General features: G+C 37.9%; 2 protein-coding genes and 1 long non-coding RNA gene across 3 annotated transcripts in view; 2 read left to right on the top strand and 1 right to left on the bottom strand.

Moving 5' to 3' along the window:
- Positions 1–23247, bottom strand: part of LOC135796127 (uncharacterized) — a 61577-nt gene that overhangs the window by 7447 nt on the left and 30883 nt on the right. The gene's annotated exons all lie outside the window — the stretch shown is intronic.
- LOC135795331 (general odorant-binding protein 19d-like) lies at positions 5137–5791 on the top strand. Its single transcript, XM_065306981.1, has 2 exons — positions 5137–5211; positions 5273–5791. The coding sequence occupies exons 1-2, from the start codon at positions 5202–5204 to the stop codon at positions 5731–5733; spliced, it is 471 nt and encodes a 156-aa protein (XP_065163053.1). The 5' UTR covers positions 5137–5201; the 3' UTR covers positions 5734–5791.
- Positions 8341–21759, top strand: LOC135796184 (zinc finger transcription factor senseless-2). Its single transcript, XM_065308114.1, has 5 exons — positions 8341–8708; positions 10657–10815; positions 13511–14435; positions 14503–14684; positions 20822–21759. Exons 1-5 carry the CDS (start codon positions 8564–8566, stop codon positions 21013–21015), a joined length of 1605 nt encoding a protein of 534 aa, XP_065164186.1. The 5' UTR covers positions 8341–8563; the 3' UTR covers positions 21016–21759.

The raw sequence follows: 23247 nt of genomic DNA, 5'->3' as shown, positions 1-23247 counted from the left end.
CATTTTAGAGCAGTTTTTGCTACTTTAAACAATGTTTCACCCAATTGACAACAAAGAAATACTTTATGCCTTTAACAGACATTAAATGAGGACAATTAAACTTCACTGCGGCTTATTAAAATGTGATTTTACAATGCATTAGCGTGAGAATACAAATCGTCGGCGTCATTCATTTAAAACAAATTATTGGCACATTAGCATGCATCCCAAGTACATCATAAAACAAATTGCGAAGCACTGAACGCCGCACGCAAATGAGTAACGATCAAAACAGATCAAGCAGACAAATCAATGCACACGATCAATTTGTTATCATTTATCGCACACTGCCTGTCCACAAACCTACAAATCAACAGCAACATCTTGTCCGCAAGTATAAACAATCATTTTTAATTACCCTGTAGCTGAATTGATCCTCCAACGTAAACAAAAACAATTGAATGAATCATGAAGCGCGGCTGAAGCTAATTGCACGCCCAGCGAGCGCTGAAAAGAAACATCTGGATGATGTCATTTCGTTGCGTTAAACTCCGTTAAAGAGTTGAACTTTTCCACAGCACAGATCGTGCGAATCTCGCTCGCGGTTGAAAGATTGCATAAAACCATTACGCCTAATTGACATTTACACTCGGCGGGCTTGAATTAGTTAACTACTTTTTGATGCCGCTTTTAATCAGAATGAAACACTGCGTGTGCGTCCTATTGTTTCTTCGTCGAAGGATCTATCAGATTTAATCATGCGGCGCATTAAAAACGTACAAAAAATGATATAAAAAAAATTGATGAGAGAAATGGCTCCCGCATAAAATTTAACGGCAGCTGAAGGCAATTGTGATGGACATGCTGATACCTACATGGTGTTGGTGTATCACAACAAACGTCCATGTGACAAGGATTAATAAATTCATTTACGATTATGACTTTTAATTGAAATATTAATGATGCGCACACAGCCCGCACTGATGCAAGTTCATTCGGACGCTAGAAATTTTTATTTTATTTTTATTTTTTGCTTTGGAGGGTATATTTTAATAAAAATAGAAAAAATATATTAGAAATGTTTATACTGTTTGGTAGCGCCATCTGTGAGTGAATTGCATAACTAAAAATACGATTAAATCACCATATTAACTTTCATCCCCAATTTTACACCCTTAAAGTGAATTTTTGAGATAAAAAGTAGCCTATCACTTATTGTAATAATTAAGCTTTAATTCTAGAAAATTTCATAAATATTGGTTCAGCCATCTTTGCGTGAAAGTGTAACAAACATACAAATTACTAAAAAAGTGAATAATATGACTTAAATCCTTTATAACACTTACAATTTACGTAACAGATGTTTCCGCAAATGAAATTAAAATTAATTGAATAAAATATTTGGTGAGAAACACAAGATAGAAAGATTTCCGTGTCGAATTCCAGTGAAAATTTCGAATGGAATTAAACAAAGCAGAAACACGCATCGAGAGTATGGATACGGTGTGCGCACCTATGACCGGAGGCGGCATATATGTATATAGGTATAGCTATATATGTACGGTAGGGAAAATTCACTCAATCTAAACCCGGAAACCGATTCCGGTCTCCCATGGGCGCCGTTTCCGGCAGGCCCGAAGTTTTATACGGTGGCGGGCGGCGCGATTGCAATGTCGAGCGTTCGAATTGCGGCGGCGGCGGTGGCGGCGGCGCCCGCTTTGCAATGCAAATGAAAAGCAAAAGATCGCCAAATCGACAATACGATGACTCCGCGCTCGCCCCTCTTTTCGTCAGCGCATCCAATTTCTATATTTGCAAATGACTCCCGGAGCATATCTACAATTTTCACTTTTTTCCAAGCTTGGAGAGAGAGGAAACCGATTCAATTTAAGTGCAAATGGCAAATCTAAAAATATAAAATCAATTTTAATTTATGTCAGAGTTTTAAATGCGGCGGTGTAAAAACTCAGCCAGATTAAAGCAATTTTAACCTCAAAATTTCAAAAAAAAATTAAAAAAAGTGAAATTAAGTAAAATTAAAGATTTTTTTTAAGGGAAAAAGACTAAAATATTAATACCTGCGACTATATAAGTCTAAAATAAAATATTTTGTAATAAATTTGAACTTATTTGACATTGAATTATTATTTTGTGCTTTTTTTTTCAATTTTTAATCAATTAAAAAATGAAAAATTTTCCAAAAAATTGTAAAAAATGTAAAAAATGTAAAAAATTGAAATTAAAAATTATTTTAAGAAAAAAAGAACTAAAATCTAAATATCTTGAGCTAGATAAGTCCAAAACAAAATATTTCAAACAAATTTTTACATTTTTGAAGTCATTTGCAACAATTTCTTGTCCAAATCTTTTTCTTTTCAATTTTAATTTATGTCATACACTGTAGAAACTTTGCGTAAACATTTTGTGCGGTCCGAGTCGTCCGAAACACGCGCAATCGAGCAATCTGAAGATTATACTGACAGTCATTATGATTAAAGCAATTTAAGCCTCATCGCATTAACGAACTACTCTCGTTTATACGACCGACGTATAAGTTCAACCATAATCCAGCTCCCGGACGAAATTGCGTTTTCGTTCGATTAGTCTCCCATCGACTTCCTTCCACTGCTCACTCTCCACTCTCCACAGAAAACCAACTCTAGGTTTATTGCAAAAATCAGAAATGTGCCAAAAGATTTGTTTCCTTCATTTATCATCACATCACATCCATATTTCCACGCAGGACTGTTTTATATCAAACAAAATTATCGCGACTCTAATTTATTTTCTTTATTACGTTGTTCAATCATATTTTTTTCGTGCGAACATCTTGTTTGAATTTTTTGCCCGCACGGGAAACATTTGAGTTGAATACGGAGAGAAGCAGTCCGAATGTCCGACACACAAGAAACACACGAGTGGAAGCACTCTTCTTATAGTTAATTAAAAGCTTCAGCAATGTTTCATTCCGTGCTGTGGGGTGCTATGGGGTGATATAGTGGTGGGTGATGTGCACAGTCCGAATTAAGAGACATTTTCTTCAGTAAATAAAATACAAACCCTGTGTTATAGTTATTCGCCAGTGTAATGTAGAGCTTTCACAAGCTCAACGAGCAGGAAACGAAAACTACTTAAATCAACAGTTACAAGCGAATTGGACATTGAAACAGAACAAAACCAGCGAAAATATTTTCGTAAATAATCAGATTTACGTTTTAAACTTGAAAAATATTTTTATGATGATAAACACCGCACCAATTGATATAAAAAAATATTTTTTACTATTCCTAATCATTTGTAATCCAACAAAAGTGTAAAAATATTTTTTTTTTCACTTTTTTCACGGTTTTTAGACACGAAAAATGGCAATTTAACCACAAACAACAAAAGCCGTGACTAAAGTACTTTAGTCCCAGGAAGAAACTTGCGCATGCGCATTTGTTTTTCGCTTTTTCACGGTTTCTAAACACGAAAAATGACAATTTAACCACAAATAACAAGTGCCGTGACTAAAGTACTTTATTCTAAGTTACAGTATCCGATAAAAAATAAGATTTTTACTTTACACTTGAAAAATATTTTTATGATGATAAACACCGTACCTATTGATATAAAAAAATATTTTTTATTATTCCTAATCATTTGTAATTCAACAAAAGTGTGAAAATATTTTTTTTTTCACTTTTTCACGGTTTTTAGTCACGAAAAATGGCAATTTAACCACAAACAACAAAAACCGTGACTAAAGTACTTTAGTCACAAGATGGAGTTTGCGCATGCGCATTTGTTTTTCACTTTTTTCACAGTTTCTAAACACGAAAAATTGCAATTTAACCACGGATGACCAAAGTCGTGACTAAAGTACTTTATCCTAAGGTGTAATATCTTATAATTAATCAGATTTTCACTTTATTCTTAAAAAAATATTTTTATAATGATAAAAACCGCACCTATTGTTATAAAAAAAATATCGGATGTGTAATGGCGGCTTTAAAATTTATTCCACATTGATTGTAGGAGTGGTTGAATGGAGAATGCGTTGTTATGGGTGGGAACAGGTGAGGCTATCAGTATTTGCGCGCACTCGATTCCCGCGAGAGCCGGAAAAGTGCATTATGTTACCAGCGCGTACATTGTACGAGTATATCCACCCGACCCGGCCGGACGGACGGCGAATACGCCGAGTGTAATACGATTTAATCAGTTCGAAGTTAATTAAATGATTCCGTAATTGAGCGACAGATATTGCGTTCGACTGACCGGTGCCTGACCATCACCATCATCAGTCGCTGGCGTTATCTATCAATCGCAACACGTAAAATACTCGCAACATGCAAACCTAGTCGAATGATGTCATTAATAAACACGTTTTCTTCACTTTTTTAACCTTAAAATGTAAAAAGTAACTTTTTACACATTATAACCTAATTTTTTTATTTTAATTGTTTTGTTTATAATAATAAATTAATTAATTGATAAAAATGAATGTTTTGTGTTGCCCGGAAGAAAGTATAGCCTTCTTGAAGAACATATATTCGCAGAAGCTAATTTATTGTCTGTCAGTTGGGTTGCCTAGTACTTTATCTGCTTAACCGCGCGGAAAATGGCTGAACGTAGCCGCCATTTAATCGAATTAAATCCGCATGATCATATTTTATCCAGCATTAATAAAATACAAGTTGGCAAAGTTTACATGGCAACCAGCGGCATTATTGGTTTTTGTCCGGCGGTTCGCGTGCACCATACGAAAACAAACAACAACGAAAAAACGACGTATGGAAAGAAATTCAGGCGGTGTCGTTGAGAAGCAATATGTGGGGAAATTGAGTCGTTAAATTGATGACTCGCTCAATTCATCGTCATATTTGTTCGTGATTATTAATCGCTATTTAATTGATTTATTACGCTTTGATCATTGATCAACACCGACCCTTAAGGAATTAAGAATTACTTGTTTTTAGAATAATTTTTGAAAGGGCTATGGACGTCATGACCCAGTAATTGCGTAATTCTATGTGTTGTAAAACAGGAAAACACGCAATACTAATAGATATGATTAAAAAAATCACCGGAATTGCAATTAATCCTATCAACAAATTGCAATCAAAAAATTACTATTTCATAACGGAAGTTGGACTATATAAACACCTACCAGCAATAATTCTACACCAGTTCATCATTATACTTCACCCAGAACACTAAATTTTCAAAAATAAAAAAAAATGAAATTCGGTATTTTTTATTAATTTTTTTAAAGTTTGAACAAATTATAATAACAAAATACGTATTTTAGTTATATTTTCACTTATGGTTTATTTATTCTACGTGCAAAATGCATATTGTAAACCATCGGATCAATTCGTATCCAGGGATAAACTCAAGGAAGCCGCCATGTTGATAGTCAACGATTGTAAGACGCAGGTCGGCGCTACGGACGCAGACATCGAGGCATTGAAAGCACACAAACTGCCCGCTTCCAAGGAAGGATTATGCATGCTGCAGTGCTTGTTCAACACCGGTAAGATTATGGAGAATGGCAAACTGAACAAAGAGGGCGCTATTGAATTCTTCACGCCTGGATTGAAAGGCGATGCTGACAAGGTTGATAAAATGAAGCAGATGATCAACTTGTGCGAGAAGGAGATTGGCGATGGGTCGGATGGTTGCGAGAATGCTAAGTTGATTATTGAGTGTACTGTTAAACATGGTAGGGAATTCGGGTTTACTTTTCCTAATCATTTGAAACCCAATTAATGTATGAAAATTATTTTTTTGTATTTTATGAGGTAATTTGAATAAATTTTTAAAAGTTTTTCATTTTTTTCATGGTTCCTGGGCAGGAAAAGTGGTAATTTAATCATGGGTGGTCAAAATCGTGAGTAAAGTACTTTAGTCATGGGCTTTAGTCACGGATTGTAGTTTTAAAATAAAAAAAGTCCAAATACTAAAACAAAACGTGGAAATTAAATGAAAGTAAAAAAAATACGTAAGCCTCAAGCCGCTAAACGTGGTTAAAGTGTCACTTAGCGCACTTGATACTTAATATCCCATATTTTGGGATTGTATATTTTTAAAGTATGTAAAATATGTACAATAACCCTAATCCCTATTGCTCTACATCAAAGACAATTCGCGCGTATAATACGCACGAAAATTCAACTATTAATGATGACGTTTATGACAGTTTATGAAGAAAAATACATTGCCGGCGACATGCGCGCCGCGGTCGTATTGTGTGCGCGATGACGTTTGCGATGCTATTTTGCCACCGCCGCAAGACAATAATAGGGATTAAAGACAACAATTAGACCGACAACGGATGCCGACAGCACAAAGAACACCAGCGCACGGATGAAGTTATGAGCAACGACACCCCCTCGCGCAAAAACCGAGTGCGAAGTCGGCGGCGGCGCGGGCGGAACTCGTTGAACTGGTGTCGCTTCCCACAGGATTACAATGCTGATTCACGACATTCACGAGCGCGCAACGCCGAAAGGGGAGCGAACGCGCGGAATTGTGGATTATCCGCGCTTCCACAAGACGCGCAAAGACGAAAACAATGCTAATTATCACTGGATCGGAAATCGTCGAAACTCTACTTTAATCCTATTGATATCCACAAATGATTTACGCATTCATTATTCAGAGAGTTGAAGAAAAGAAACAGAAAGAAATCGTTGTGATATTTCAATCTTGAAGCGGGGATAAAAAGGAAAGAAAAATAATTCAAATTGCTAGCGTCAGCGATTATGCATACAAAAATCAAAAAGGTGTCTGTCTGTGTCTGCGTTGAGCCAAGCAAAAATCATCAAATTGCAGCGCACGCCAGATCAAAGAATTTTCACTCCAGCGGCAAAGAAAAATCTTTTTCTTCTTTTGTAAGTCTCGACTAAGGATTTCGCAATAAAACTCGTAAGATTTATCTACATCTTTTATGTAAATTAGTATTTTTTTGCTTTTTTCTTCGATTTTTAGGAAAATTATTTGAAAAAAATTTGAAAAACCAAAATTAATAATTATTTTAGGAGAAAAAGACTAAAATCTTAGTACCTGTTGGTATAAATCTCCTAAATAAAATATTTTTCAATAAATATAATCTTATATGATGTGAAAATGAATATTTTTGCCCATTTTTGCTGTTTTTCAGGAATAGATAGCAAATTAGTTCGAAAAAAAAAAGAAAAAAAAACTGGAAAAATTAAAATTAATTATTATTTTAAGAGAAAAAGACTAAAATCTTAGTACCTTATTATCTTAGTATCCTCCCAAATAAAATATTTTTCAATAAATTATATGAAAATTATAATTTTTACACTTTTTTTGCTGAATTTTTGAAGTATTGATAGCAAATTACTTCTAAAAAAATTGAAAAAACTGGAAAAAATTGAAATTAATCATTATATTGAAGAAAAAAGGTAAAATTTTAATATCTGAGACTATAAACTTCCTAAATAAAATATTTTCAAATAAATTTCCTCTTATTTTACCCGTAAATTATTTTTTCTTCAATTTTTTTCTATTTTTGAAGAATTAACAGCAAATTACTTCAATATAAGCTTGAAAAAATAAAAAATATGAAATTAATAATTATTCCAATATAAAAATACTAAAATCTTAATATCTGAGTCAATATTCATCCCAAAATAAAATATTTTCATAAAACATTTCCTTATCCATGTCATTCCATGACGTGCCTACATGTGTACTGCTACAATTGAGGGAATGCGCCATGTAGAGCCTTCGCTCGCAGTTTTAAACGTTTTGTAAGCGTTTTGGGAAAACAAACGACGTCGGCTCGCAAACCCTCGGCGTTGCGCGACAAGTGCGCGCCTCATTGAGTGCGTCCCGCAAATGGTGTGTGCGGCAAGTGTCGACTCCCGGTCGATTCATGCCCCGGCGTGCGTCTGCTCGTCCTGCCGCCGGAGAACACATTCCCCAGCTCACTCAGCGAGGGATGGAAATCGTTACAGCCAATCCAGTACAATACAGTCAAAACTCTCAACCCCACCAACAAAATTAAAACAAATTTCAATTAAATTATTCAATAAAATCAAAAATTTACCTCAAAAAACAAAAAATTAAATATTTTGATGTAAAAAAAATTTATTAACATGATTTATAGTGATAATCATGCAATGATTGCGATTATCATCACTAGTGCGTCTAGTTGCGGGCGAGATATGTGCGCATTAAATTCAGTATCACACGAAAGTACACGCTAGTAGGCGTCCCCCGGCCGCTTGCCGCCAGCAGGAATATATCCCACCCACAACCAAACGCGCGCGTTGCATAGGGTCGAGAATCGCCTGGGCTGGTGGGCCGGCGTAAGTCGATATCATTCCTGTGGATATCACGCGCGCACTCGGATACGACCGTCGGCAGTCCTCTCGTCCTGCAGGCCGCGTATAGTTTCCATCTGGACGCGTCTGCAGAAGCACAAACACCGCTCATCCAAGAGGGTTGTCCAACAACAACTCCAAAATTCAACACAACTTCACAATCAAAGTGCGTCCGAATAAATGACTCACAAAAAAGTGTTTTAACTGATAAACATTGTGTTAAATAATTATCTAGTTTAATAACAATGGCGATGGAGTTGGGACACAATTTAATGCCGTTAGACTTTAGCAGTGGTGCGGTGCGTGAGTCGCGAAGTCCCAGCAATGATACGGAACCATCGAGTCCGGCGGGAAGCAGCGCATTCACCATCGTCACACCGAACAGACAAGGTAATCATTTTTTTGTCAATTTCAATTTCAATTTGTTAATTACCAGCGTGGAAAATGCAATCAAACACTCGACGCCCGCACAGATCAAACAGAATTCAATATAGAATACAAATCAAATTATTGTGTTGCGCTGCCCTTTTTCATTCGCGCACAATTTGCAATTTACGGATTAATTTTATTTCGTGTAATCCACTCGACGCGTATGTGTAATTCGTGAATATCTAAACATGGAAATAATTTCGGCAGCAATCCGCTTACTGTCACAGCATCAAAGTAGAGATTATCTTGTCTTAGACGTTTAAATGGTTAGGAAAAATTGATTTCGGCTTTATTAATTATTCAAAGCGATGATACAAATGTTCTACACTTGTGGCCTATTAAGTGTCATTAATATTTAAATAAAAAACAACTCGGAGAAACATTTATGATGCGATACAGTGAAAAAAACGCACCCCGAGCATGTGTAGTGATAGTTTTTGTGTTGCTTCCTTCTCACATTAAGATAGATTACGCACAGCATGTGTAAGATGATACCGTGTGTGCGTACAACAAGTACAATTACATCTATAGATGTCGAGCAAATGTAAAATGTTGAAAGATTCGTCCCGTCGCTGCGCACATGTTCGAACGTCATTGTTCACATCGCTCACATTTCATTGAAAAAATTGTTGAATTATGAGATTTACATTTACTATGAAATCACAAATGTTTAAGATCGTATTTCTTGCGGTATGTGGTTTTGAATATTTTTTGTGAATTGTACACGTAATGTTTTGTCGCCCACCTGTTTCACGCTTTAGCGCAAGTTAACAGAATGACTGTGTTGAAAGCTGTGGGTTATTCTGTAAGAAACCGCGCTAATTGAAATGAAGCACGAAATGTCATTACTCATAATTATACCAAAAATTGTGCGCGTAATGGATCGTCCTTTGGCGGTGCGTAATGATTCCTGGAGGGTTTTTTATTAGGACAAAGAGACGGCACATTCGATAATTGACCTTAATGTCGATTTAATTATTCAATGCGTTCCGCGCGACTCCTACATTTTCTCACATGTTTTGTGTGCGTGTGTGTGACTTCTTGGTGTTAATCTTTTTTAAACCTTTCGAAACGCCTTTTTATTTTATTGCTATAGTTGTAAGTGTTTTTTAATCAGTTAAACACCAGTGGCGTCTCGGTGAGGAAGTTGTTGGAGTGGCGCACAGGCGAAAGGAAACGGTTGATTGTTTATTGCAATCCGGCGACGACTGGCGCGGGCAATCAGTGGCGCCTCAACGGACATTACGTTGTCCCAAACGACGCCGGGTCTAACAAGACGAAATCGCGTCAATTGCTCGCATTAATTCGTTGCTTCCGATCATAGTGGCCAGTGGTGATCATCTATCCGGACTATGATAGGGATATTATTGCAGTGATGCCAACTGTTTTGTCCCTAAAAAACACCAGAAATTCGTTCTAAAATCAAATTTGTAAATTCTGGTTTCTATAAATTGAAGAAAAGTCCCTAAGTTGGTAGTACTGCAAAAATTACTGGCCGGAAGCCAACATAACCACAATTAACAGAAATTTTCATGTTTTACGAATAAATTTGGATCAAATTTTACCATAATTAGGTTCTTAAGGTCCGTAAATATGAAATATTCCTCCAAAAAACACTTTTTCAACTTCTAGTCTTTAAAAATTGAAGAAAAATCCCTAACTTGGCAGTACTGTAAAAATTACTAGCCGGAAGATAACCTCAATTATCAGAAATTTTCATATTCCAAGAATATTATTGGTTCAAATTTCACCAAAATTTTGTTTACAAAGTCCCTAAGAATGAAATTAACCTCCAAAAACACGTTTTTTCAAATTCTGGTTCCAAAAAATAAAAAAAATCCCTAGAATTGGCAGCACTGTAAAAATTTCCAAGTCTAACCTCAACTAACATTTTTTTTTCCATTTTCAGGAATAGGTTTGGATCAAATTTCACCTCTGCAGTTCCCCGCAGTAGGTTTCGCCTCATACTGCAGAAGTTTATGGGGTTCACCAATCCTACAAGCCGGACCCAGATATCTCTCACCTTTAACCCACCACCCAAACCGGGAAACCACCCCGGAACAAAACAGTAAGTGAAATTACCCATTATTGATTACTATTAAAATGAATATCACCCACTTTAGTTGACCCTATCGGAAACAACATAATTATAAAAGGGCGGGTGCGGCACGTGCCGGCACTTTTCAACTTCCTTTCGCAGGAAGTTCATATAACCAAACATACACACGCAATCCTAGGTAATCGTAATCGTCCTAAAACTATCAGAAATATTCCGATAAAATAGAAATCAATGACGCTTAATCCCAAAAACACCTTAAAACACGTCATATCTTTAGAAAAATGTATGGTATTTGGTTTATTGCCCGATCGATTAATCACGGCAATAAAGTTTATCAGTACGTCGAAGGATTAAGTTTCAAAAAGCACTTCGTTTCGCCGACGCACTTCAAACGACACCGACAGTGATTGCACGCATTTCAGACAATAATCCCAAGTGATAATTAAGATTTTATTGATTTTCTAACGAAATTCTCCTGAAACAACATTTTTCCACACGTGGATTATCAAAATAAGCGCATTTTTTGCACTAGTGTATAAAATACAACTTTTTCTATGGCGATATATAATTGCAGGAATATTATCACCGTTATTAAATGGTTGTGATGGGTAAAAATGAACGCGCACTCTGTATACAGATGGATTACGCACGCCAGACGTTCGAGAGAAGTATTGATAGCGGCGCGCGATGAAAAGGTTCACGGGCTTAGGCAGGGATTTCTGATATCGATGTCAACATGATGAATCGTTCCACGGATTGTAAATCACATTTAATCTAAACAACGTCTGATTGTTTACCATGTGTGTGTCTTCAACACTTTCCTCCCATCGCGAGCGCGCAGAAAAACAGATTTAAGCGTTGTGCAAATGTGGGCATATGTTTAAATATACGAGTATACCGGTGCTGGTATATAATCTTTGATTTTTTCACTCCACCGGCGTCGATTTTCATCGATACGCAACTAATCCCACAATAAATATTGATCGTTTATCAATTGACATTGATAAAATTTAGCCGCAACTATATTCCAACCTGAAAATGTGCTCATTACATCAAATTGAATAGTAATTTTGAGGTTATGTTGATAGATGTTGATAGATATGATCATGGCAATTGCGCTCGGGTTCGAGGAAAAAACGTTCAACCCCTCAACGCGAAGACTTGTTAAATAATAACGCAGGCAACAAACAAACATTGATAGCTAGACTCGAAGCACGAAATGTTTGCACACACAATTCGTATGGAGCGAACAACATAACCACAACCACGCGGCGGTTCGTGACCGGCGAGTTTAATCAGAGTCCAATCTTGAGTAAATTTTGATTTAACTCGCATGCGCTCGCATGATTTACATTTTATAAAAATATTTTCCAACTGGTCAGTCGAGGTGAATAAACAATTCGTGGAATACAAGTCGAATGTGGAATGTGTTTGCTCGAAATCCGCTTGGATTTGCATGTTTGCAGCCTTGGAACGCTCCCTCGACGCTTGTTTTATTATTTTGTTTGTGTATGACAGTATTGGTTAAATAGGGGTTGGTTGTGCGGTCAGCCAACAAAGAAACCGACGAAGTAATACAAACAGCACACGAAACGAAAACTTGTTTATAAATATCCGCGGATAGTAAATGTCAAAATACAGAATTCTACATCCGCCATTTTGTATGATATGCTAATGTCGTCTATAAGAGTATAAGGGTAAAGAGGAATTTAGGCAAGAGAAAGGGAAAGGGGGAGAAAAGGTGCAATTTTCGGATCGCGCAGTTTAAAGACCCGTCATTATAAGATTTTGTTGTGACGGTTGCCCAATTGTGGGGGTGGCGACAGGCAAGGGGCAGGTAATTACATAATGGAAATGATAATGCGACACGTGTACAGCAGGGATCAAAGGATTTTCCTAGGACTAGTTCTTACTCCGGGCGGCAATCCTTTCATTTCACTAAATGCACTAGTTTAAGACCTTTTTGTCTTTAATCAACACAATTTAAGGTTAGGGACCTAAACCTTAAAAGTGAAATTTTTGAGGTTATGTTGATATAGTCATAGTCATAGGAATCAATTGATGCAGAGGCTGGAAATGGGCAAAAGTGCAAGCCAACAAGTGCTAATATAGACGCATCAATAGGGCTGGTAGCTCATATAGTCATGGGGAACAGATGTCGTGCTCGAGGTCATGAATTATTCAAGTGTGTACAAATTCACCCCTAGTCTTCTTCCGAAACTCATTGGTTTCACTCACTGTGACTCCGGATGCACATTTAGCGTTTGTCTAAATAAAATTTTATTTTATATGTATACTATTCAACTGGGTAGCTTAAAAATTTTGAGGTTATGTTTTTTTAAAGTTAAGGTTAGAGAATATATTAAATATTGAAATCACAATGTGATAATAAATGAATGTTTGCAATTTGACGCGCGATATAAATTGATACGCATTAACAGCCCGTGTCGCCGAGGGACGTTTTAATAATTGTCGCTAACGCTTCGCGGTCGGGGTTGCGCGCCCCCGAACGGGGTATATATATATTGTCGCGTTAATTGAGGGGGCCGGATTGCGCGTACCCGAGAGATTTCACTCAATTTACACGTCGCAACAACGAGACACGATACAGCTCATTGCACATTTGGTTACGCGCTTTGAATAACCTCCAACCCCCTTTTTACAACCCCTGAAATGTTAAAAAACAAGACACTATTTGTTCCAGATGGAATTAAATTCGGTATAAGTCGACTGGTCAAGTCCGATGATGAAGACGATGTACAAACTAACAACAACAACGATATCAGTAAGATCTACGTCTCCAAGGCCAGTGAAGACATGACCAATTCAGGAGATGAATTAGGACAGTCCCCAAAACGATGGGAGCATTTAAATGTCTCCCCAAGACCATCACCTAGTACCTCACCGGAACTGGAAGTGGATTCACCACCTCCATCACCCTCCCCACGTCCACCTTCCATCACAGACATCAGCCCACCTTCGAAACCCACTTCCCCACTGAAAAAATCCGAAGCCTTTTCTGTGAGTGCATTACTGCGACCTGACAATCCAAAGAGCAAAGCAGCTGATCAACTCTACCAGGAAACTATATCGGTGACCCGTTCGTACCTTTATCCACCTTTCGCCGAGTTGATCCGCGACGCACAAATCAAATCGCCGCAGGAGTACAACAACTTCCTGCCACGGAACTTTGTACATCCGGGTTTACTCCCGCCGACATTCTACCCGCCCAAGGACGGCGACGACCGATTCCTGCCCACACCCACATCGTTGTACTTCAGCGCGGTGGCGGCAGCGATGGCCAGTGGTGGTAGTGGTGCAGGTTCCGGACAACAACCAACACAATCGACGCCCTATCCCACATCGCCACAATCCGATGAATTATTCCGGCTGCGGCATCACATAATGAATAACGCGAGCGGTGTGCATCCGCACCACCATCACCTGTTAATGCGGCCCGGTATGATGCCGTTGGGGGACGTTTATTCGTGCATCAAGTGCGAGAAGATGTTCTCAACTCCGCATGGGTTAGAGGTGCATGCGCGTAGGTCCCACAATGGCAAACGCCCCTTTGCCTGCGAGCTGTGCAATAAAACCTTTGGGCATGAGATTAGCCTAAGTCAACACAGGTATAACCTCACTTTTTTTCAACATAACCTTAAATTTTTTTTTAAATAAATTTTTTGTTGTCCACAGAGCTGTACACAACGTAGAGAAAGTTTTCGAGTGTAAACAATGTGGGAAGTCGTTCAAGAGGTCCTCGACGCTATCAACGCATCTGCTGATACACTCGGACACAAGACCCTACCCTTGTCAGTTTTGCGGCAAACGCTTTCACCAGAAATCCGACATGAAGAAGCACACGTACATCCACACAGGTTCGTGCCGATCAAAATATCACTAATAATTCATTCAATTGCCGGCGCAGTGTCATCGTTAACTGAAACTTTAATTAAACCCGTTAATTTATGGTCCTTGCATTCCTCGCGCGCGCGCGGGGAAGGTCGTAAATCAGGGATGAAGTAATTGATAATTTCGAAACGATATGAATTGAAGTCGAACGTGCGCACGCCTTAATGGACCGAACGCAATACTCGTGTGACACTGAGTGCATCACATTGGGTTGTGTGGGTGGTTGGACCATGCGCGTGAGAATACTTTCGGAGAAGGGCAGAGATTACAATTCAATACTAATATAATTATCATTATTGGCTTTGGTAATCCCATTCATTTCGCGTTAGATAAGAGGGGGAGGATATTTTTGATCCCATCTGTAACCCGACACCACCAGTCGTACAACCCTCGGAGTTGAGGCCACGTGTCATTAATGTACATGTAATATTTAACCTCAAAATAATTTTTTTTAGAATAAAATTGAAAATATTACCGAAATAATGTTTAAAAATAGTATTTTAATAAAATACTTAGAATTTTTTAAAGAAAAACTTGAATATTGCTTAAAATATTAAATGTACAAAAGTATTTTGGGTTGCATAACCAAAATCATAGAATTTCTTTGGAAAAACGCAAAAATTCATAATTTTTTTGCAAAATATTGCGTCAAAAGATATTTTTGATCCCATTTGTAACCCTACACTACCAACCCTTCAACCATCTTCCCTACAACCACGTGTCATTAACACACGTGCAATATTTAACCTCAAAATATTTTTTTTAGAGTAAAATTGAAAATATTACATAATGTTTAAAAATAGTATTTTAATAAAATACTTAGGTTTCTTCAGAGGAAAACTTGAATATTTCTTAAAATATTAAATTTACAAAAGTATTTTGGGTTGCATAACTAAAATCACAAAATTTCTTGGCAAAAACGCGAAAATTCGTCAATTTTTTGAAAAAAAAAACAAAAAACTCATCAATTTTATGCAAAATATTGCAGTTAGAAAGATATTTTTGATCCCATTTGTAACTCGACACTACCAACCCCTCAACCCTCTTCTCTACAACCACGTGTCATTAACACACGTGCAATATTTAACCTCAAAATATTTTTTTCCAACCAAAACGAAAAAAAAAAATCCATTTCTATTTCATTTCCGACCCAGAAAGTTAGACGCAGAATAAAATAAAATGGTCAAATGTTAAGGGTGACTTGGGGGAGAAGATTAGACCGTGCAAATTGGGACCGGTGCGCGCAAGAAAATGGCGGAAGCCAAAAAAAAACGACGCGACTTCAGTGGATACACGTACACATTCCGTTTTTTTTTCTCTCGCTGCTTCCACGGAGACACAATCAAAATTACCCTTCGAGAAATGCCAGAAGCGGAGGGCATCAGTGCTAATTTTAAAAATGGACTCGCTTTTTTCTTGCCACTCGCGCTTAATTGCTAAAAGTCTAATTATAAGAAACACTTGGGACGCGGGAGTGGGTACTAGAGAGACGTTAATTGATTCGGTGACGTTCCGAATACGCGCGCCAAGCTTTTTCCTTACGCCTGTCACTGATTAACTGTTTACAAAAGAAAAATATTCAGATGACTGCTACGTGCGCCACTTAATACACAACTGTAACAAATCGTTGCGTATCAACAAGATTAATTTTTATATCATTCTGATGCAATAAATCACGCGGTGATACTAATAGATCCGTGGTGTTGTGCCCGGAGAAGGGCATTAGCGTTGATGTTTAGAGAGGTATCTTAGTGTGTTGAGTGTTGGGTTGCCTAACCCTTTCCGGGTGTGAAAGCGTCTTAGCGGCTGAGGCGTGTTATTAATTGCCGGCGTGGCTTACCAGTGAATTATTTACTAATTAGACAAGGCGTAAGCGCGCGGTAATAACTTGGAGCCTCGGCAACTAAACCTTGCGGTTCGCACAATTTTGTATAGCGCCGCCCCTCGTTTATACATTACGCACAAGGAAACAAGCAAAACACACCAAGATAAGAACCCGGAAGGCCCGGAAATGGCGGAAATTATGAGCCCTTGATTTTGCGGCGGCGTGAAATTGAGCATTAAAACTTTCGAATGTCAAAAGTTTTTCCCAACTTTCAGAAACAAGATTTTAATTCGTGTAATCATAAAAAAGCGCAGGTTTTTTTTTTTGCCGGGGGAATAATTTATACGCATACGAAACAGTTGGTTGAGGAGGAGGTTGAGATCATTGGGTATTATTACAAATGAAAGTTACGTGCACGACGGGACGAGTATGGGCATAATTCGAAAGTGCAAGGCACATAGGGGTGCTAATAAAATTAAAGCAGCAAATGGCCCCGCACGCCAACATCACGCCACATGCTACCGGAGGCTAATAAAAAAGTAACAGGGAGGCACACATAATACAACTAATATGTGACGTCACACTAGATCTCGAGATGATAACGAGATCAGATCACGCAAAACGCTACGAATAATTCGGACATTAAGCAATTAAAAATTTAGGGGCCCTGTTGAACAACATATGGTTAAGGGAAACATCTTTTAGGTTCAGTATTTTGGGTTGCATAAGTAAAATTTGAAAAAAAATTGAATAATCAAAGAAATTCGTTCGTTTTTTCGTAAAATATTACAGAAATAATGTTTGAAAATTGTAAAGAGATAATATGTTAATAAAATACTTAAGCTTCCTTAACAAATACATGAATATGTCTAAAAATATTAAATATACAAACGTATTTTGGGTTGCATAACTAAAAATCATAGATTTTCTTTGAAAAAACGAAGAGTTTCATCAATTTTTTGCAAAATATTTCACCAAAAATGTTTAAATATAGTAAAACAATAGTATTTGTATAAAATACTTAAATTTATCATCAAAAAACCAAAATATCTTCATAAATATCAAGAAAAAACGCAAAAAACTACAAAAAATTAATAAAATTTCAAAAATTTCAAACAAAAATCAAGTTTTTCGAGTATTGCAGTTGTAATTTCAACCCAAACTCTTAAAATTACTTTTAGGAATTTATTATACATTTATTTTTTTAGTCGAGTGTGAGAAAAGCCCCGAAATGTTATGCGGCGAACCGCTAGAGAATACACCGACGCCGTATAAAACAAAATCTGACACCTAAAGGCCGAAAAAAAGAGCACCCTCTCGCAGTACGTGCGCGCAAGGGTATATGACTCCCATCACTCCCAATAGACCATAACAATCAAGAGCGAAAAGTGAGTCAGGCAGCGTCGGGAAATTATTATAACTTAATCACACATGTGCGCCGACAACAGTGCACAAGTGCGCGAAAGCACGCGCATTTTGTCCAAACACTCGAACATCCCTGTTATTTTTATTGGTTAGTGCATTAAGTACCAGTACCAGAACCACTACCAGTAATAATGCAAAGAAAAACCACCACCACAGAATTAATAACCTTCGCGTGCGATTCGATAAAGCGATTTTTAATTAACAGGGTGAAGGGTGATAATATTAAATTTCATAAATAGAGCCAAGAGCGGAGTGATAAAGATTGCGACGCGCCCGGAAGACCATAAATCAAATACCATCATTAGACGCGAGTCTGTGTGCGCTCTTGGCTCGGATTTTCCTTCGTCGGGGGCGTCCGGGCGCAAATTGAAATTCCTCCAGCGTTCCAATATATCGCAACCCATCCCCACTCTCCATTAGAGTATATTTCAGCTTAAAATCTTGCGGAAATTTTGTAGAAATCATAAAAATAATTTTAATTCGTCACTTAGCCGAGGTTTTTTCGAACGTTTTCGTTGCAGTAGTAAATTCCAGAGTGAAACTATCCTTGGAAGTATGCGCAGCGGCGGTCGAATAAGGCGAGGAATGTCTGTGATGCGATATTTAGGACGACCACGCGTCCACTCGAGCGCTTTTATGAATTTCGACGAGAATCTCTGTGCACAGCTTCCGGGGCGGTCATAAAACGAAAAGCGGAAATTCCAGCCCCATGAATCCCTGCTCGATCTTTCTCTCGACTCTGCCGCACGTAGCAGACTCATATAAAACGATATTAATTGATTTCACTTAATTGGCGTTTTTTACTTTTCATACACCCATCACGAAAAGATTTTTATTTGCGTCTTTATATTAACTAGAAGAGTAAAAAACGAAAAAGTGGTTCGAAACGTTGTTTATTTGTCAGTTTTTGAAGTAGAGAAGTGGAAGAGAGAAGAAACGCGTGTCCTGATTGCAAATGTCGGACGGAAGGGTCTAAAAGACTCGGCGGCGGCGCGCGCGCGTCCGAAAACCAACACACAGCAATCGCATAAATATCGCTCCCTGCTGCCCGTTACAATCTTAGTTGTACGGCGCGCGCATAAAAAGAGTTGGGGATTTTTATCTGCACGTCGGTGTATCTCGTGATTTTCACGTTTATGTATTTTCCTCGGGCGGCACGTACGCGACTGCAATCTTGGTTTATGTAAGGTCGGAGTCCTCCGTCCGAGCAAATCACACACGTGATACAAAAGCCTGCGAGACGCTTAGATGTTCGAAATGTCAAATCAGCCGTAAATTTTATTTGTCCTGCGGGAAGGACAATGACTAGCAACCTGTACATAACCTTAAATTTCAACAATTTTTCAAATAATTGCGATTTTTGTTAATATTTCTGGAGATATTTGAGTTTTTTAGACACAAACTTAAGTATTTTATGGAAATAATGTTTGTTTACTATATTTAAACGTTTTTGGTGCAATATTTTGCCAAAAATTGATGAAATTCTTCGTTTTTCCAAAAAATATTGAAGATTTTAGCTATGCAACCCAAAATACTTTTGTACATTTAATATTTTTAGAGATATACAAGTTTTCTTTAAAGAAACTTAAGACATTTATTAAAATACTATTCTTTTACGATTTTTAAACATTATTTGTCCAAGATTTTGCGAAAAACTAAAAAATTTCTTCTTTTTTGCAAAAAAAAATTTCAAAACTTTTTGAAATTCATCAAGTTGAGTGCAATATTTGTTTGTATATTGTAGTTACCATTTGAAAATCTGCCAGGGAGCTTTACGCATTGCCACTTTCTTGTCCTTGCGAGGGTTAGCAGCGCAATAATCGTAAATTCTATTAAAACATAACCACGGCGCGAAATCTGCCGCCATTACGTAGATGGTTCCGCAGTCATCTGCTTTATATTATCTTTTGAACGGCTGCACAGCAGCGGCAGCACTCTGGCGCCCCCGAAATTATAAACGATCCGAGCGCAAACGGCACAAGTCTGGCCATAATGCCGACGCTCAATCTCACTGAGAGCCTATCCCCGGCAGCCATAATATTCAATTATTAAAGTATATTGCTCATATAAGTCGTTTTTAAAGAAATGATTGCCGCTGCGTGGTGCCTAATGTATTTTTGATTTCTCTCCCGTTTCCAACACCCTCACATAGCCATACACATTGTTTTCGTGATTTATCGCGTTTATTTTAACCGCAAAAAAATAAAATAAAAATAAAAATGCTTTGGTTTGCGATCGCTGGAATGAAAAATCCACACATAATTGTTTTTCCGAACAATCCCGCAAGCAAAACACACTTGACGCCGCTCTCGCGCGCAGGGTTACACAGTATAGCTGTATAGTGCCCTAACGACGATACGAACCAATCAGGCAATCCACTTGCGCCGCCAAATTTAGATTGGCCTCTGGCTAAATATTTTCTTTGCTAACCGGGCGGTGGGATTAAAGTTTACATAGTCGGTTTACTCTCCAAGCTCTCAACAGGCTGGTGCGCGCTTGTGGGGAGCGAACGCGATTGATTTACTTTTCCTCAGCGGCAGCCAGCGAAGAAAATGTGGAGACAATAAAAATATTGTATATTTTTTGGATTTTCCTCAGCCACGGCGAGTTGTGTGAGCCGCGGTGCTCACGTCTTTATCGCATAAGGACGTAGAGTATTATCGATTGCTATCAGTTTTGCCGCAAACCGTGATTCGTCCCGTAAGTTGAACCGAGGTCCGCCCCCGCACCTTACGTTGCTATAGGAACCTTTTCCCCTTCGTCGCTCGCGCTCTCACGGCTACATCCCTTCCAGAGAGCTGAATATTTTTTCCGTGTAATAAAACGCTTTTTTTTTTTTTGTTTATTTCACAGGTGAAAAACCACATAAATGCTCCGTGTGTGGAAAGGCGTTCAGTCAGTCGTCGAATTTGATCACGCATTCCCGGAAACACACCGGGTTCAAACCGTTTGCGTGTGATTTGTGTGGAAGAGCCTTCCAACGCAAGGTGGATCTCCGTCGGCATAAGGAAACGCAACATACGGAACTCCGGCCGATTGTCACATAGTGCCAGACGCTAACCGGAAGCACAAACACACTTCCGGTCACTTCGGACGGCGCATCCGAGGGCAATCAACAGGAACAACACAATGGTGAACAAATAAGGCGCAATCTCGCCCAATTGCAAATACCGAACGTGTGCAATTTGGACTCGCGGACGCCCCAATCGCTGTTGCATTTCCCGCCGCCGCCACAGCTGCCGCCGCCGGCGAGCTTGGCGTGTTTGATGAACCAATCAAGTCAGCAGTTACAAATTCGGCCCAACTTTCAATCCTGGAGTTAAGACGATTTCGTAAAACCAAGAAAAAAACAAAAAATTCTCTGTGATTCCAAAAATGATGATTATGTGCGCGTTGTGTTTGTATTAAATACAAGCACAAGATGTGTTTTTCTCTTCTTTTCGTCGCCATGTGTATCTAAATCACTAAGTCAACTTAAGCATGTAGTTAAAGTGTAAAGTAATTTCTTAATAACTTAAAACGTGTTAAATGTGCAATGTGCAATGTTTTTATTATCTCTATTTATAAACCCAAAGCAAAAAATAAAAACAACTCCAGTTTTATTACATCTTAGACAAAAAAAACAAACTCTTGATAGTGCAATTTTGTAAATATACCAAGCCTATGTATGATTTTGATTTATCGATTACGAATCACGCAATTGAATATTGTATATGAATATCTATTATCAAAGTTGTAAATGTACAATGTACAAATATTATGAGTGTAATATATTGACCAAAGAAACACGATTCATTCGTAATTGTAATTTCATTTAGGAGATGATATATACGCAATATACATATCAACAAATTCTCTTTGTGTATTTATGTGTGTGTTTGTATGTGGATTTATTTTTGTTGCGCTTTAATCCTCGCGAATGAATCCAGGCTAAACGAAAAGAGAATGTGTACTTAAAGGCAGCCCGGCGCCGCCGCCATATCTTTATTTACGACGCAAACGCCACACGCCGCCTGCATACGAAAGCAACCGCCTCCCAAGCCGCCCGCAAGGTAAAACATATAGCGCGCTGATTGAACGTCTTGATTTTTAAACCTGGACTCTTGAAATAAATGCAAAAAACGCGTTTTTTTATGAAATTATTGATTTTTTTTGTTTTTAGAAGTTGAATATGGAAATAGCCGCCTCCAAAGCCGTCCGCATGGTAAAATATATAGTATGATAATTGAAAATCTTGATTTTTAAATTAGATTTTCAAAAAAATAGAAAAAACGCGTTTTTTAGTGAAATTATTGATTTTTTTGTTTTTTAAAGCTTGAATATGAAAATAGCCGCCTCCCGAACCGCCCAAAAGGTGAAATATATAGCGCGATGATTAAACATCTTGATTTTTAAAGCTAAACATTCGAAAAAACGCAAAAAATTGCTTTTTTTTACTAAAATTATTGATTTTTTTGTTTTTTTAAAGGTGTAACTTAATATTCCTAATTATCTATTCATAAAATGTAATATAATCTTAATAAAATTGTTAATAAAATGTTACTTTAAGTATAATTTTCTCCGTTGCCTATGTCTTTGTCTGCGATAACAAATATCACGACAGAATTCGCTCGGCGGGTTTCACGTTTCAGGTTTCAGCACTCTCGTCCCAAGAAAGCTGAGTCCTGTCACATTTCCTGTCGCCGCCCCCCTTGGAAATGCGAAAATCTTTGTCTACAATGTATGTACACCCAAACACGCTTATTGTTGATAAATTCTAAAACAATATATACTCGTAGAATATATCAAAATGTAATTTGTAGAAATTTGTTTATTTTCAGCAATTACGCTTGGATATTCCAGTGCATTGCTGAATAATATATGTAATGTTATAAAATGTAACGCAAACAATGCGCGCAGCGTGCAAATAAACACACAAAAACATCCCCATAATTGAATTCGAACGTAAATATTATATTGAAGGGTGTTGAAGGGATGCAATTAATTTCGGCGCACTTTTCGCGCGCGCCGAATTTATTGAAATGCTCTATCAATAAATGAGGATATTTTGTGAGTGCGAAATATGCTGTGTGGCGGCGGCGGCAGGCGGGCGGCTATCATGCATACACAGAGTAATGATAACAATTACGGCGTCACGTGACCCATAATTATCACTCAACGGTCGTGGTGTTATAGCTCTCCGGGGAGGAGCGCTGGATGGGCCGACTATGTTGCCGCCGCCCGCGCGCTGAACAGCACACCCCCAAAGGGCCCGCTGGACGAAGGCATTGCACGCGAGC

The sequence above is a fragment of the Atheta coriaria genome, unplaced genomic scaffold (assembly GCF_025399875.1).
Source record: "Atheta coriaria isolate IRGN ID8LTWV9N9 unplaced genomic scaffold, Caltech_Dcor_3.1 hic_scaffold_7_pilon, whole genome shotgun sequence".
Classification (NCBI taxonomy): domain Eukaryota; kingdom Metazoa; phylum Arthropoda; class Insecta; order Coleoptera; family Staphylinidae; genus Dalotia; species Dalotia coriaria.
The sequence above is the reverse complement of the archived record's forward strand: the minus strand, read 5'-3'. Positions and strand labels throughout refer to the sequence as shown.

What these genes read in the sequence shown, in the direction of transcription:
- LOC135796184 (XM_065308114.1), top strand. Translation starts at nt 8,564, where the DNA reads ATGGCGATGGAGTTGGGACACAATTTAATGCCGTTAGACTTTAGCAGT. An exon ending in AACCACCCCGGAACAAAACA is followed by an intron (nt 10,816 to 13,510) that starts GTAAGTGAAATT and finishes TATTTGTTCCAG; the next exon opens with ATGGAATTAAATTCGGTATA. An exon ending in ATTAGCCTAAGTCAACACAG is followed by an intron (nt 14,436 to 14,502) that starts GTATAACCTCAC and finishes TGTTGTCCACAG; the next exon opens with AGCTGTACACAACGTAGAGA.